We start from the raw sequence: 17,103 nt of genomic DNA, 5'->3' as shown, positions 1-17,103 counted from the left end.
CGTAGACTGTGTTCACATCCACTTCTGGTGAGTTTCTGCTCCTTACCATGTTGCTCCATATCCTTCCACAATACGGAGAGAGCGGAACTCCATTTCAGGGGAAGTTACAAGTCTGGGGTTTGACAAGCTGAGGAATTAATAAATGGAATACTTGTGATGGAAAGTGTAGGAAATGCCCAGTGTCTGTGGCCATGGGTATAACACAAGCCAGCTTCCTCTCTGCTTCTGGTGGGACCTTGCAACCTGGAGCTCTGATCACCAGTGAAATTAACATCAGCATAGTGTGAGTGAGATGTGGCATTTCCTGGACAGGTGTACTGGTGACCATCTCCAGGTTATTCCCTGGACAGGTGTACTGGTGACCATCAGGTTATTCCCTCGACAGGTGTGCCGGTGACCATCAGGTTATTCCCCGGACAGGTGTGCCGTGACCATCACCAGGTTATTCCCTGGACAGGTGTACCGGTGACCATCAGGTTATTCCCTGGACAGGTGCGCCGGTGACCATCTCCAGGTTATTCCCTCGACAGGTGTGCCAGTGACCATCACCAGGTTATTTTTGGACAGGTGTACCGGTGACCATCAGGTTATTCCCTCGACAGGTGTGCCGGTGACCATCAGGTTATTCCCTGGACAGGTGTGCCGGTGACCATCACCAGGTTATTCCCTGGACAGGTGTGCTGGTGACCATCTCCAGGTTATTCCCTGGACAGGTGTGCCGGTGACCATCTCCAGGCCATTAGAGCATTTCCGAGTGAATTAGACCACATTATTTTGTTGTGGTCACTGGCAAAAGCAACCAGGTCTTACCTGCTGAGGAGGCAGTTTGCTGGTGCCTGTCCACGTTGCTCTGGGCTTGGCTAAGGCTGCAGTGCCTTGGTTTGTGCTGAGTTGGGCGGTAGTAGGGTGTGCAGAAATATTGCCCCAGGAACGTCTCGCTGTGAGAGACTCCGGCTTTCAGACACCACAACAACCTTTCTCCTTCCTCTAGGTGTTTGGAAGAAGCTGAGCAATCAATGCATCGTACTTCACACCAACCCTCACTCCACTCCATCCTTGTGTACACAGCCTGGGCCACTTTCAAGGCAATTAGAAGTTGGGGTGCTACCAAGAGCAGAACTTGGTGACGGCAGATGCTGCCACATACAGAAAAAGTTCATTCCTAGCTTGGAATAAGATCCCTGCAACACAGGTCCAGGTGGCTGCTGTGGTTTTCTAAGGGAGCTCCAACTAAAGGGTTGTACTGCTATTGTTTTTACCTGTGCACTCTGTACTAACTGACCTGTACGATCGGTTTGCAGGGCAAGTTTTTCACTGTACTTTGGTACAAGTGACAATAATAAACCAATACCAATACCAAATGGAATTGTAGATAAATTCCCAGTTATTGAACAGACAACATTAAATCGTAAAATTTCAGCTCTTTAATTATGTCATTAAAGAAATAGACATCAGGAATTAAACTTCATAAGATCAGTGACTGTCATGCTGAATGTCACCATTTTAGAGAATATAATTCACTTTTGTCATCTATTGCTTTTTGTAAATCACAATGACTGACACACCTGTCTGGATTTCCAGGCAGACAGAAAAACACAAATGCAACAGTGTTTGTAAGTGCAACAGAGTGCTCGTATATAAGTGCAACAGTGAGTGTATAATGCTGCGTAATTACGTAAAGTGAATAGCTTGTATGAAGTTGTTACATTGAAGATACACTGCAAAAAAAAACTAATTATGGATCAATGCATCTAAAGGCTTACAAACTCAACATGAAATTTTCAGTTAAATTTTCCACAGATCAACTTGAGGGTGACTGCTGGAAATGGACGTGTCCAGCACCGAACAACCTGGGTAGCAGGAGGTCCACTTTTTCACCCTACAGCCAAAGTGAGGTGACCAATTCCTTCCAACGAGGGGAGGTTGAGTGTGACGGATTGGTGCCCAACCTCTCCCCCATGTGTCAGCATTACCCACTGCAGCGGGATGGCACTTAAGTGCGGTAGAGGGAAGGGGGGGGGGTGAAGTCCATTACAAAAACACTTCCTAGTATCAGCTGTATGTTGGCAGATACATTACACTGGGAACGTCCAAACAAGACTGAAAGAAAGTTAAAAAGTTAGGTTCCACTGCAAAGGAAATCCAAGTGACTAAATGCCGGGCTATTTGAAGACAGATTGACAGTGGATGTTGGACCACACTCCAGCTTCTGTAAGGTGGACCTCGTGAGCTCTATCCAGAACTTCCACTTGGAGTGTTAATATAATGCTTACATTCAGAATGGCAGTTTCCAAAGATTCTCTCAACTTAAACGTGCTTTGACAGACGATTCCTATTCTGGCACCAAGTCAACATTTATAGAGGAAACTTCTATTTCCCAAAAGGAATGTCTGAAAGTGTAAATTACTCTTACAAGTTCTGCCAGATTAATTTAACTGTTTTTGTTTGTATGTTTTTGATGGAATTGAAGACAGACTATTGATCCAGACACGAAATAAAATAAAAAAAACCTGCAGATATGGGAAATCTAAAACAAAACCAGAAAATGCTGGAAATACTCAGCAGGTCAGGCAGCTTCTGTGTCAGCTGTTCTTCAACCTGAAGTGGTGACTCTCTCCCCACAGATGCTGCCTGGCCTGCTGAGTGTTTCCAGCAATTTCCCTTTTTATTTTAGGAAGTGGGGGAGGAGCTGGATGCAGAGATAATGGGGCAATATTCAGACAGGCAGGATGTGTGCTGGGATTGCAACTATTCTTCTTATTCTGATGGCACAGTACGGCAGGTGGTGCAGCTGTCTCACAGCTCCAGTGACCCAGGTTCGATTCTGACCACGGGTGCTGTCAGTGTGGAGTTTACACATTCTCCCCGTGACTGCGTGGTTTCTTCCAGTGCTCTGCTTTCCTCTCACATCCCAAGGATGTCCTGATTAGCAGGTTAACTAGCTCCTGTGATTATCCCTGGTACAGGTGGCTGGTGTGTAAAAGGGGCAGGTGAGACAGAACAGTTTACAAAGAGAGGGGGAATGGGGCGATGGGATTGCTCTGAGGGCAGTGTGTATATGACCTCATTCATAAATGACATGGATAATGTCTTACAAAGTCATACACTTGAGTTTGCCAATGACACTAGTGCAGTTAGAAACTCCAAATTACTAGGAGAATGAATAGATTAAATAGATACACACAACTGTCGGAAGTATTTCAGTGTCAGCAAATGTGGAGCTTTCCACTTTGGACCTAAAATAGATGCAACAGAGTAGTTTCTACATGATGAAAGTGCACAAGTACATAGAGACTCCAGGGTTCAGGTGCACTCACCATTAAACTACCATAGACAGGAATAGAAATAACGAAATTTAATGACATGCGGGTCTTTATAATCAATAATTATGCTACAGCTTTCAAAAACGCTATTATTTCTCAAAGGACATGTCAGACATGGAGAGTATGTGGTATGGATTTGCAAGGAGAGATTACATTAGCAATGGATGTTTCCACTGGGATTAAAAAGATAAGGGGAATTGATCAAAGCTCTCAAGTTATTAAGTGGAACTGATTCATAGAGAAAGTTTGATTCTGTTAGGCTCAGGTGTCTAAGCCAAGGTGGTGGTTTATGAGACGGTGAAACAGGAGGCAGCAATGTTGTCTCCCACCCCCCCACGTAAGTGACAACTAATCCCTGGTCTTGTTTTGGAAAATCAGGTCCTGCCTGTGCCGGAAAGGGAAAAAAACCCTGGAAATCTGAAATAAAAATGGAGACCTGGTGAGGAAGCTGCTGAGTATTTCTACCAGTTTCTGCTTCATTCCTGTCCTCTCCTGCCGCAAGGGTCAAAGAGCAGAAATACAACTTGCTGGATTTGGGAAATTGAATCCTTTTGCTGAACATTGCAAACTATCCTCATGGGTTGAATTTCAGTCTCTTTGTGGTTTCATTATTTGGCGGTGCTCATTACTGTTCCGAGCTCAGCAGCCACCAATATTGACTGTCGTGAAGCTTTCACTGTTTCCACAGAGGGCAGGGGTGACCTCTGCACAAGTAAACAGGCAACATTTGAAGAATCAGCCTCTGCTCTACTTGACCCCAAACTACTACATTCCTCAGGAGGTAAAAGGGGTGACTTTTCACACTGATTCACTCCTTCACCTGTATTTGTGGGTAAGAATTCTCCTGCAGTAATTTGAAAAGTTACTTTATATTTTAGATGAATTAGGAAGACATTCTAAGCAGGTTTGATGTTATTGTATACATAAAAAGCAGGGCAATTCTTATTCATCTTCAATCTTAGGATGTCAAATGAATCATTAAATCTGATTGCCTGGATGTTGTCCTTGTGATTGATACTTGGATCTTACTTGGGAGAAGTTTACTTCAAGCTGCCAGCCTGCTATCTACACAGAACCTTGCTGCCTTCACATTCACCTACACCTCCTCCCTTCCGCCAACACTAAGGTCGAACGCTCGGGAACACTTTGCGTCTCGTCCACCTCACACAGGGACTTGTAAACCTCAATGGCAAAACAGAAAATGCAGTCCAGCCGCGTCTGAAGAGCTGGTGCCATGTTTTATAGGTAAAGCCAGCATCAGAACCGGAATGTTTGACAGAAGTCAGAGTCGTACATCACTGAAGCAGGCCCTTCAGCTCACTGCGTCCATGCTGACCGTTTTGCCCATCTACACTAAGATCCTATACTTGACCTGAACTCATTTGTTCCCTTAATAGATGAGGACTGGCCCATTAAATGTTGCTAACGTCTTCTGTTTTCATTACAGATTTCCAGCATCTGCTGTGTTTTGGTATTTTGCATCAGTTTTTATGGAGCTTCTATGGTCCCAGGCCAGGCTAATCAATGTGGCATCCCTGAGGGCCTGAAATCCATTAGCTTGGCCTGTTCCCGGGCTCTCCCTGCTGCCTGCCCTTCTCTCTTTCCATCCCTGGCCTGACAGCAGGGCAGAGAGTGTATGGACCTACTCTCCTTTCCTCTTGATCAGGATGTTTGGAAAGAGTGCTTCAGATCCAGATCCAGACTCCAGTGGCGTGGCAGAACCTGGGGAATAAAAGACGGCACTGAGGAAATTCAGAGTCAAGGTCATCCAGCAAGGAAACAAAGGGCCTTCAACGTCCACGTTGGCCATCAAGCACTGTTTACACTAATCCTGCTCTGAACACATTGTAGTCTCCCCACATTCCCAGCAAATCCCCTCAGAAGCTACCACTCACCGACACCCTAGATTCAGTTTGCAGCGGTCAGTTAACCCACCCACCTGTATGTCCTTGGGATGTGGGAAGAAGCTGGAGCACCCAGGGGAAGCCCATGTGGTCACTGAGGGAACGTGCAAACCTCACACAGACAGCACGGGTGAGCCCTGGGAGCTGTGAGGCAGCAGCATGACCAGCTGCCTAACCCTAAGCCTGCCGCTAATCATTACCTGACTTTGGGCCGGCTTCAGTGAGAATGGCTGGCTGCAACTTAATACTTCCATTGCAAAATCACTCATTCTGCATTCTCCGTGAATTTATTCTCCGCAACCAATGCTCAGTCTAAATGAAGTTTATTTTGAAAGTGCAGGAGCAGCCTACAGCAGAACAGGTAAAGGTTTCCTTCATCTGCATTGTGACTTCTGAAAACAGCCCTCACCCCGGAACATGTCATAAACAGGAGACACAAGAGACTGCAGATGCTGGAATCTGGAGCAAAGAAACAATCTGCTGGAATTCAATCCACAACATCCACAATTCCCCCCCCCCCCCCCCCCACTCCACAGATGCTGTATGACCCACTGGGTTCCTCCAGCAGATTGTTTGTTACTTCATATAATAAATAGTTTCTTTTTCCCTCAGCTCCTCATTAATAGAGTAAGAACACCAGGTGGTCATTCAACCTTTCAAGTCTCCTTCCACCAATGGGAAGGACATTGTTCAACTCTTGAATATGTTCTGTCATTCACCTATATCATGGTTGGTCATGTCCAATTACCCAATCCCCAATCCATATCCTCCAACATCCGTCTCTGCCAAGGATCCATTGATCTCCACCTTGAAAATTCCAACTGATATTTGCACGAAGGGCCTTTGTTGAGTGGGGTCCCTGATCCCCACTGCCCTCTGTGTGAAGAAGTGGCTTTGGATTGGCTGTGCTCTAATTTTTCAGATAATGGCAAGGACAATGTGACTGTTCCCCCTCCCTCTTGTTCTGTGAATTTCCACAAGGTAAATAACCTTGCTCACCGTGAAGAGACCTAGCTCAGCCCTGCTCTCCATTCTTGGGCTTTTTGTACATAAAGGACATGCAGAGATAGAGTTGTTTACATCCTGCCTCGTCATGACGATTGCAACTTCTACTCACTCCCACCGCTTTCCCCCTGGATGTTCCCACTCAACTTCTGTATCCTCACACCCCTCGATCTGCTGTCAGTCAACCTGTGGTTAAACGACCAGGGGTAGAACTGTGAACCTCACATCCAATATATCAGGAGCAAACAGAAGTCCTGCATTAGCAGAGAAAGCACCTCACAAATTCCAGGAGGGTACCAGAAGATTGGAAAACAGCCAATGCGACTCCCTTGTTCAAAAAAGGAGGAAAACAGAAGGCAGGGAACTGCTGGCCAGTTAGTTGGCAAGATGTTAAAGTCAATAATCAAAGAGGAAATAACTAATTATTGGAGGAAAAGTTGAATATAATCAAACCAAGTCAACCTGGTTTTATGAAAAGTAAATCATGTTTGAGAAATTTGCTGCAATTCTTTGAGGATGTGACAGGGAGAGTTGATAAAAGGGGAACCTGTAGATCCCGAGTGTTTAAATTTCTAAAAGGCATTTGACAAGCTGCCACGTAAAAGGTCTGTGCGTAAATTAAGAGCCCAATGTACTGGAAGAAGTGTGTTAGCACATAGAAGACAAAAAGTTGAAATCAATGGGTCCTTTTCAGGCTGGAGGGATGTCACCAGTGGGGTTGTCCGGGGTCGGTTCTTGGCCCACGATTGTTTACTATTTACATTAATGACCTGGAGGAAGGAACAGTACATAAGGTTTCCAAGTTTGCTAATGATATTGAAATAGGTGGAGGGGGATATTGTGATGAGGGTGTTGTAATTCTGCAACAGGACATAGATAGATTGAGTGGAAACCTGGCAAATGGAGTGTAATGTGGAGAAGTGAGGCCATGCACTTCAGCAAGAGAAATCAAAAGGTAAATTGTTATCTAAATGGAGAGAGACTGCAAATGAGTGAAGTTCAGAGGGACCTCGGTGTTCTGATGCATGAGTCACAAAAAGTTAGCAGGCAGGTCCAACAGGTAGTTAAGAAGACAAATGGTACATTGGCCTTTATTGCAAAGGGGTTGGACTTAAGAACAGGGAGGTTTTATTGCAGTTGTGCGGGGTGTTGGTGAGGACACGCCTGGAACACTGAGCACAGTTTTGGTCCCCTTACCTGAAAAAGGATACAGGAGGTGGTCCAAAGGAGATGCACCAGGTGAATTCCTTGGATGAGAAGATTGTCCTGACAGGAGAGGCTGAACAGTTTAGTTTTGTACCCCCTGCAGTTCAGAAGAATGAGAGGTGACCTTATTCAAATATAGTAGATCGTAAGGGGGCCCTGGCAGGGTAGATGTTGGGATGTTTCATCTGGAGCGAGAGTCAAGAACAGGAGGACATAAGTACGAAATAAGGGGCCGGTCACTTAAAACTGAGGTGCTTAGAAATGTCTTCCCTCAGAGTATAGGGTGAGTCTGGAACTCTCTGCCCCCGAGGGCGGTGGAGGCCAACAGATCATTAGATATATTTAAGGTGAAGATGGATAAATACTTGAAAGATTCTGGAATTGAGGGTTTTGGGGAACTGGCACAGAAGAGAGGTTGAGGCAGCATAGATTGGCCGTGGTCGTACTGAACAACGGGGCAGGTTTGAGGTGGTTTACTCCTGGCCTTATTTGCTTGTGCTCTTGTTTTCAAGGGAAAGGTTCATCACTGCCCTCTCAAGGCCAGCTGGCCACTTCAGTGATACCAGTTTCATTATCAGGTATCCTGGGGTATATAATTCCAACCCAGGTGACCTAGCAACCACATCACTGGAAGGGGCATTAGGTCATTAATTTGTGGCATCAATTCACCCATTTTGTTACGAATGTTGCGTGCTTTCAGACAGGTAGTTTGCCCTTTCTGTACAACTTCCTAAGATTCCCCTAGGCAAAAACCTTGGCAGTAGATAAGATTCTAAACTAAATAGTTTTGGTTGGGGGTCTAATGGAAAGGGTTCGTAGGATGGGTAATTTAGAAAGTTAGAAGGACAAGACAATAGTGCAGGGTAGCAAAATGGATAGAGATACCAGAGTGTGTCAGTGCATGCAATCATGTGAGTGCACCTCCAACATTCTTTCAATCTACTTTCAAACCGAGTCAGAAGACGGACAAAAGGTTAAGGAGGCAGAAGACTGTCCCATTATGTCTGGGAAGTGCATTTTTAAAAACGCTTCATTCCTCCTGATTTAGTTTGGAGCCTGTTTGCAGCCGTAACTGCTCTGTCAACACACAGATACTGAGGTCCTCAGATCACCTGATGTGGCAGGACCCCTAGTGGATGATGCATGAGTCAGATCCACACCCACTTGTCTGTGCATCATCTGACATCAACTGGAGTGGTGGATTCCTGTGGGCACTTCCAGTCCCCCCTCCCTGTGGAGGAGAACAGAACGGCTCCAGCCTTTGCCCAGTTTTTGTGGGGCTGCCAACCACCTTGGGAGGTAAAAGTTTCAGTCTTAAAATAGGTTGTTGGTTTCTTTTGCAGAGGCTGCAGTGGGTCATGAGAGCCCAGCCATTTTAAACCTTGACGCTCCTGATGCTGAATATTGTTACGACGTTAATGACAATAAAGACAAGAGTAATGTCACTCCACTCCATCACCTTTGAGTGACACTATCCTGACCTGGAAGTGCAGCACTACACATTTATAGCTGTCGAGTCATGCTCCTGAACCCTGCACGTAATGGCACAACTACAGGGACAGCTGCAACTTAAAGGAATTATCTGCTTCATAATCAACTAACTAGAAGTAAGCAATAGAAATCACAGGAAATAGGAGCAATTATGCCAGAGTTAATGAGACGGGCAGTTGATTAGTCTGTGATCCTCCTGTTTAGTTGATACTTTGCAAATTGCTCTAACATCAGGCCCACTGGTAACCCCCACTGTTACAGTTCACCGCGTGTGACCCAATGTGCTCCACTCACCGTGGATGCCATTCATAAGTTCCAATGTCAAAACTCTCTCCGCTAACGTCTTCAAAGTCTCCTGAAGCAGATGGAGCCCTTGTCCCTGGCAAGATGTAACAAAGAAAGCAATGCAGTGGTCCGTCAGAAGATGGAATGAATCTATCCATAGGTGGTGGGCCCTGGGGTGGGGCTGCCAGTGCAGGTGAGGGGTGAAGGACATTTGACATATTGAATACTGAAAATTGTCACTGCTGCTATTTCTGATGTAGTGGCAACTTATGGATCATCGTGCGGTTGTCATTAGTACGGAAGGAGATGGGGAGCATTCACTTCATCCAAATGAAAATCAACCTTGGCAGAATTTAGGGATTTGTTTACTCTTAGTAATTATAGATTTCAGGTGAATTGGGTGTGACAAAATGTCTAACAAAGCTAAGTGTTTATCCAGATTAAAGCAGAATATGGGATCTCTGTGACCAGTCTGGTCTGCGTGTTCAGTCAAGCCAGAGACTCATAGAAACATGCAGGAGACACAGGAGACTGCAGGTGCTGAGTCTGGAACAACACACAGAAGGCTGGAGGAACTCAGCAGGTCAGGCAGCATCTGTGGAGGGAAATGGACAGGGGTTTCTGTTTTGGGTCAAGACCCTTCATCTGGACTGAAAGACAGAGGGGAGACGGTGAGGTTGGGGGAAGGGGTGGAGCAAGAGCCAGCAGGTGATAGGCCGGGTGAGGGGGGTGATAGACAGGTGAGGGAGGGCGAGAGTGGGAACAGTGTCAGAAGCCGGGAGGTGATAGGCGGAAGGCTGAAGATGATGGAATCTGGTTGGAGAGGAAGGTGGAGCCTGGAATAAAGGGGGGGACGTGGGGAGGGGAACCAGTGGGAGGGGCGTGTGGGTGATGGGCAGGCAGAGAGGGTGAGGGAGGGGAAAGAGATGGAGTGATGGGGGCCGGGTGGATTAGGAGGGGAGAGAAAAGAGCAAAGGACAGAGGGGGAGCAGCTACCAGAAGCTGGAGAATTGAATGTTGACGTCACCAGGTTGCAGACTGCCCAAGCGGGATAGGAGGTGCTGTTCCTCTCATTTGCATTTAGCCTCAACTTGCCAGTAGAGGAGGCCGAGGACCGACATGTCAGTGTGGGAATGGGAAGGAGAATTAAACTGGAAGATCCAGATGGCCATGGCAGATGGAGCGAAGGTGCTTGGCGAAGTGATATCTGGCAGCTTGTTCCAGATACCCACCACCCTCTGTGTGATAAATTTACCCCTCAGATCTTCTTTAAATGTCTCCCCTTTCACCTCAAATGCGTCCACCAGTTCCAGATGCCCCCACCCTGGGAAAAAGACTCTGGCTCTCTCCCCTGTCTATGTGCCCCATAACCTATAACCACATGTCTATAGCCACAGCCCTCCACTCTGGGTGACATTTGGTGAATCTCTCCTGCACTCCCTCTATAACCACCACACCCTTCCTGTGGTGTGGTGACCAGAACTGCACACAACACTCCAAGTGCGTTCTAACCAATGTTTTGTACAGCTGCAAAGTGATGTCCCAACTTCTCCACTCAGTGCCTCAGGCCACGAATGCCTTCTTTTCCACTGCATTCGCTGGCGTCAGCACGTTCAAGGAGCTATGGGCTTATGTGTCAATGTCTCTCTGTACGTCAACGCTCCCAAGGTCCCTGGCATTTTCTCCGTATGCCCTACCAGAATATTATCTCCCAAAGTGCATTAATCACACTTGTCTAGATTAATTCCATCTGCCACCACTCCGCCCAACTTTCCCGCTGATCTCTGTCGTGCTGTGTCCTTAGACAACCCTCTTCACTATCTAAGACTCTGCCAATCTTTGTGATGTCTGCAAAATTACTAAACAGACAACCTAGATTGTCATCCAAGTCACTTATATAATAAAGGTCCCACCATCAATCCCACTTGTTACAGACTTCTAGTCAGACTTCCATCCCTCACTACCCTCTGCCTCCTGTCACCAAGACAACTTTGGAACTGTAGTTATATCCAGGGCAGAGTTGGGCAGGTGGGGTTGGCGGGGGTGGGGTTGAGTGGTGGTGGATAGAGATAGAAGTGGAATTGGACAAGCTTGGAGATACAAGAGACTGCAGATGCTAGAATCTGGAGCAAATGACATGTTTGGGGTGGGAATGGGTAACCCTGGCCCAAGGGTAGGTGGGCACCAGAGCTTCCCTTTGGTCAAGGCAGAGGAATTTCTGAAAGGCAGAAAGGAGCTTTGTGAGTAATGGCCCTGGTGAAGCTGGGATGCTCAGTGACCCACGCACTGTCTGACAATACTTTCTGCATGGCCCTGGCCTAGGCTGAGACAGCTGATCTCAGCTGGACAGACACAGGTGTTATCAACTGGTAGCAAAGTAACTCATGAAAATCAAAAGAACTGCAGATGCTGGAAATCTAAAACAAAAACAGAAAATGATGGAAACATTCAGCAGGCCAGGCTGCATCTGTGGGAAGAGAAACAGAGTTAAAGTTTCAGGTTGAAGATCCCCCATCACAATTGGGAAGGAGACAAAAGAAGCTCGTTAAGCTGCAGCTCCTTACAGACCATGTTAGGGAACTGGAGCTGCAGCTGGATGACCTTTGGCTCCTACGGGATAACAAGGAGTTCATAGGTAAGAGCTACAGGGAGACAGTCACTCCGAAGCTGCAGGAGGCAGGGAGCTGGGTGACTGTCAGGAGAAGGACGGAGAATAGGCAGGTAGTGCGGAGTACCCCTGTGGCCATTCCCCTCAATAACAAGTAGACCGCTTTGGATACTGTTGGGGGGGGGTGGGTGCGGGGACCTACCTGGGGAAAGCCGCAGCGCCCAGGTCTCTGGCACTGAGCCTGGTCGTGTGGTGCAGAAGGGAAGGGGGGAGAAGAGGAGGGTGGTAGTGATAGGGGATTCCATAGTAAGGGGGGCAGACAGGAGATTCTGTGGATGTGAAAGAGACTCCCGGATGGTACGTTGCCTCCCTGATGCCAGGATCAGGGACGTCTCAGATCGGGTCCACAGCACTTTGAAGGGGGAGGGTGAACAGCCAGAGGTCGTGGTACATATTAGTACCAATGACATAGGTAGGAAAAGAGATGAGGTCCTGAAGAGGGAATACAGGGAGTTGGGTAGGAAGCTGAAAAGCAGGACCTCAAGGGTAGTAATCTCTGGATTGCTGCCTGTGCCACGCGCCAGTGAGGGTAAGAATAGGATGATCTGGCAGATGAATGCGTGGCTGAGAAATTGGTGCAGGGGGCAGGGGGCAGGATTGGTGCAGGGGGCAGGATTGTTGGTCATTGGGATCTCTTCTGGGGAAGGTATGGCCTGTACAAAAGGGACGGGTTACACCTGAACTAGAGGGAGACAAATGTTCTTGTGGGCAGGTTTGCTAGAACTGTTGGGGAGGGTTTAAACTAGTTTGTGAAGGGGGTGGGAACCAGAATGATAGGTCAGTGCTTGGTTCATTTAGTGTACAAGTAGATGCAGAGTGTAGAAAGACTGAGAGGAAGGACAGGCAGTTGAAAGGGCAACATTGCAGTCAGCTGGATGGGCTGAAGTGTGTCTACTTTAATGTGAGAAGTATCAGGAACAAGGCTAATGAATTAGAGCGTGGTCAGTATGTGGAACTATGACGTGATGCCCATTACAGAGACTTGGCTGTCACAAGGGTGGAAATGGCTGCTGGATATTCCGGGGTTTAGATGTTTCAAAAAGGACAGGGACGGAGGTAAAAGAGGTGGGGGAGCGGCTTTGCTGATCAGGGACAGTATCACAGCTGTAGAAAGGGAGGATGTCCTGGAGGGATCGTCTATTGAGTCAGTGTGGGTGGAAGTCAGAAACAGGAAGGGAGTGATCACTCTATTGGGAGTATTCTACAGACCCCCTAATAGCAGCAGAGATGCTGAGGAACAGATCCGGAGGCAGATTTTGGAAAGGTGCAAAAATAACAAGGTTGTTGTCATGGGTGATTTCAACTTCCCTAATATTGATTGGCACCCCCTTAGTGTAAAGGGGATAGATGGGGCAGAGTTTGTTAGTAGTGTCTAGGAAGGATTCCTGACACTGTATGTGGACAGGCCGACTAGAGGAGAGGCCATACTGGACCTGGTACTAGGCAATGAGCAAGTGCACAGTGGAAATGTGGAGGTTGTTTAGGGAGTACTTGCATAGAGTTCTGGATAGGTTTGTCCCATTGAGGCAGGGTAAGGATGGTAAAGTGAAGGAACCATGGTTGACAAGAGATGTAGAATATCTAGTGAAGAGGAAGAAAGAAGCTTACCTAAGGTTTAGAAAGCAAGGATCATCAGGGCTCTGGAGAGTTGTAAGGTAGCCAGGAAGGAGTTAAAGAATGGACTTAGGAGAGCTAGAAGGGGGCATGAGAAGGCCTTGGCAAGTAGGATTAAGGAAAACCCCAAGGTGTTCTACATGTATGTGAAGAATAGGAAGATAACTAGAGTGATCAGGATAAAAGAGGAAACATGTGCCTGGAGTCGGAAGAGGTAGGGGAGGTCCTTGATGAATATTTTGCTTCAGTATTTACCAGTGAGAAAGACCTTGATGTTTGTGAAGATGGCGTACGACAGACTGATACGCTAGAGCATGTCGACGTGAGGAAAGAGGATGTGCTGGAACTTTCGAAAAACATTAGGATAGATAATTCACTGGGGCCGGACAGGATATATCCAAGGTTATTATAAGAAATGAGGGAAGATATTGCAGCACCTTTGGTGTTGATCTTTGTGTCCTCACTGGCCACAGGGTAGTTCCAGGTGATTGCAGAGTGGCAAATGTTGTTCCTTTGTTCAAGAAAGGGAATAGGGATAACCCTGGGAATTACAGACCAGTGAGTCTTACTTCAGTGGTGGGCAAATTACTGGAGAAGATTCTTAGAGACAGGATTTATGGGCATTTAGAGAAGCATAGGCTGATTAGGGACAGTCAGCATGGCTTTGTGAGGGGCAAGTTATGCCTCACAAGCCTGACTGAATTGTTTAAGGATGTGACAAAATACATTGATGAGGGTAGAGCAGTGGATGTGGTGTACATGGATTTTAGTAAGGTGTTTGATAAGGTTCCTCATGGAAGGCTCATTCAGAAAGTCAGGAGGCATGGGATCCAGGGAAACTTTCGTTGTGTGGATTCAGAATTGATTCGCCCATAGAAGATAGAGGGTGGTTGCAGATGGAGAGTATTCTGCCTGGAGGTCGGTGACCAGTGGTGTTCCACAGGGATCTGTTCTGGGACCCCTGCTCTTTGATTTTTATAAATGACTTGGATGAGGATATGGAAGGGTGGGTTAGTAAGTTTGCAGATGATACGAAGGTTGATGGTGTTGTGGATAGTGTAGAAGGTTGCTGTGGGTTACAACAGGACATTGATAGGATGCAGAGCTGGGCTGAGAAATGGCAGATGGATTTCAACCTGGAAAAGTGAGAAGTGATACACTTTGGAAGACAGAATTTGAAGGCAGAATACAAGGTTAATGGCAGGACTCTTAGCAGTGTGGAGGAACAGAGGGATCTTGGGGTCCACGTCCATAGATCCAATAAAAAACAATCCAGTTCAGATCAGTAAGATTATTAAGAAGGTGTGTTGGCCTTCGTTAGTCAGGGGTAGAGTTCAAGAGCCGTGAGGTAATGTTGCAGCTCTATAACAACTCTGGTTAGACCACACTTGGAGTTTTGTGTTCACTTCTGGTCACCTCATTATAGGAAGGATGTGGAAGCTTTAGGAAGGATGCAGAGGAGGTTTACCAGGACGCTGCCTGGATTGGAGAGCATGTCTTATGAGGATAGGTTGAATGAGCTGGGGCTTTTCTCTTTGGAGAGAAGGAGGATGAGAGGTGACTTGATAGAGGTGTACAAGATGATAAGAGGCATAGATCAAGTGAACAGTCAGAGACTTTTTCTCAGGGTGACAATGGCTAACATAAGGGGGCATAATGTTAAGGTGACTGGAGGAAGGTATGGGGGGATGTCAGGGGTAAGTTTTGTTTTAGAGTGGTAGGTGCATGGGACGCACTGCCTGCAGGGGTGGTGGATGCAGATACATTAGGGACATTTGAGAGTCTCTTAGATAGGCACATGTATGATAGAAAAAGGGAGGGCTATGTGGGAGGGAAGGGTTAGATAGATCTTAGAGCAGGATAAAACATTGGGACAACACTGTGGGCCGAAGGGCCTGTACTGTGCTGTAACGTTCAATGTTCTAGGGCTGTCAGGTGGTAAATCCCGAGGTCTGTGCACCAACAGTGTTCAGACAGCCTTGTGCGGCCTGTTCATTCCACCAGTGTGGAGAGCGGAAGACTTCAAAACCTCTTCCCTCAAAATGAATAAACATAACGAAGGGACTGACCTCTGCTCCTTTGTCACCAGGTTCTCCTTTTCGTCCCGGTTCTCCCTGATAAACAAAGAACACCAGTGACCATCTGCCACATGGACCTTCGACCATGCAGACACCATTGGAGTTTAAGCCTGAGAGGCAAACGCAGACTCAACAAATGGCCCAGGTACACTGAGACACTTCAGCAGGTGGTCTGCATCCCCCAGAGCAGCTGCTGGAGTTCCCTCTGCCTGTGACGTTGGCAAAAGTTGGAATAAAGTTTGTCACTTCTGCTGACATGAAAGCAGCTGATTAAATGTCCAAGGAAACTCCGGTGTTTATTGATTTCGGGAAGTATTAGACTTCAGGAGCACAGACTGCAAAGCAATACTGGGCCATCAGAGTTAACTGTCCCAGACTTAAAGATACAGAATAAAAACAATCTAGTTTGCTGGCTACAACTGTCTTTTGATTCCAAAGCTAGTTCTGATATTAATGAATTGTTTATTATTTAACATAGCCAACTGGTTGTTCTGCTGCATGCAGAGCTGCTGCTGTGTCTTCGACCTGCACCACTGAAGTTCTTGTGCTAATGGAACACTGGCAGTGGGCTTTGTCAACTCTTCATGCGCTGAGGAAGAAGTAGCAGCACCCCACAGTCAGGGTGGTGGGTTAGGGGAGTGACATTGCCGCTCCTCCTCTCGTTGCTGCTGGAGGTTGCAGCAGAAAGGGCTCCTGTTGGAGTTATTGCTCTGGAGATGCTGCAGTTCCTGGGACGATGATGGGGCTGAGGGATGATTTGGACAATCCAGTGAACTCCTGGGTTTGGAACGGTGTCGATCTTCAGTACCATGGTGGGTACCCTCATCCTGACTTTCTCAGAGTCATAGAGTTATACAGCAGAGAAACAGGCCCTTCGGCCCAACTTGTCTGTGCCGACCAAGGTGCCTTCCTGAGCTAGTCCCATTTCCCTGCATTTGGCCCATGTCCCTCTAAACCTTTCCTATCCATGAACCTGTCCAAATGTAATTGTACTCACCTCTACCACTTCCTCTGGCAGCTCGTTTCACACACCCATCGCCCTCTGTGTGGAAAAAGTTGCCCCTCAGGTCCCCTTCAAGTCATTCCCCTCTGACCTTAAACTTATGCCCTCTACTTTCAGACTCCCCTACCCTGGGGAAAAGACTGTGACCATTCACCCTATCTGTGCCCCTCATGATTTTATAAACTTCTACAAGGTCACCCCTCAGCCTCCTTCACTCCAGGGAAAACAGTCCCAGCCCGTCCAGCCTCTCCTTGTAACTCAAGCCCTCCGGTCCCAGCAACATCCTTGTGAATCCTTTCTGAACCCTCTCTGGCTTAATCACCTCCTCCCTGTAGCGTGGCAACCAGAACTGCACACAATATCCCAGGTGCAGTCTCACCCACGACTTGTACAGCTGTAAAATGACATCCCAACTCAATGCCCACTACAATGAAGGCAAGCTTGCCATACAACTTCTTCACCACCTTGTCTACCTGTGTCACCACTTTCAGAGAACAACGTACTTGTACCCCTGGGTCTCTCTGCT

General features: G+C 47.1%; 1 protein-coding gene across 1 annotated transcript in view; it reads right to left on the bottom strand.

The window, feature by feature from the left end:
* Positions 1–4,645: 4,645 nt before the first annotated feature.
* Positions 4,646–17,103, bottom strand: part of LOC127581517 (EMI domain-containing protein 1-like) — a 60,620-nt gene continuing 48,162 nt past the window's right edge. Inside the window, exons 6-8 of the mRNA XM_052035975.1 lie at positions 15,566–15,610; positions 9,224–9,308; positions 4,646–5,045 (exon numbers count right to left, since the gene is read on the bottom strand). Of these exons, the coding sequence (XP_051891935.1) occupies positions 4,966–5,045; positions 9,224–9,308; positions 15,566–15,610 (210 nt within the window). The 3' untranslated portion in view covers positions 4,646–4,965. The remainder of the gene's footprint in view (positions 5,046–9,223; positions 9,309–15,565; positions 15,611–17,103) is intronic.

The sequence above is a fragment of the Pristis pectinata genome, chromosome 21 (assembly GCF_009764475.1).
Source record: "Pristis pectinata isolate sPriPec2 chromosome 21, sPriPec2.1.pri, whole genome shotgun sequence".
Taxonomy (NCBI): domain Eukaryota; kingdom Metazoa; phylum Chordata; class Chondrichthyes; order Rhinopristiformes; family Pristidae; genus Pristis; species Pristis pectinata.
The sequence above is the reverse complement of the archived record's forward strand: the minus strand, read 5'-3'. Positions and strand labels throughout refer to the sequence as shown.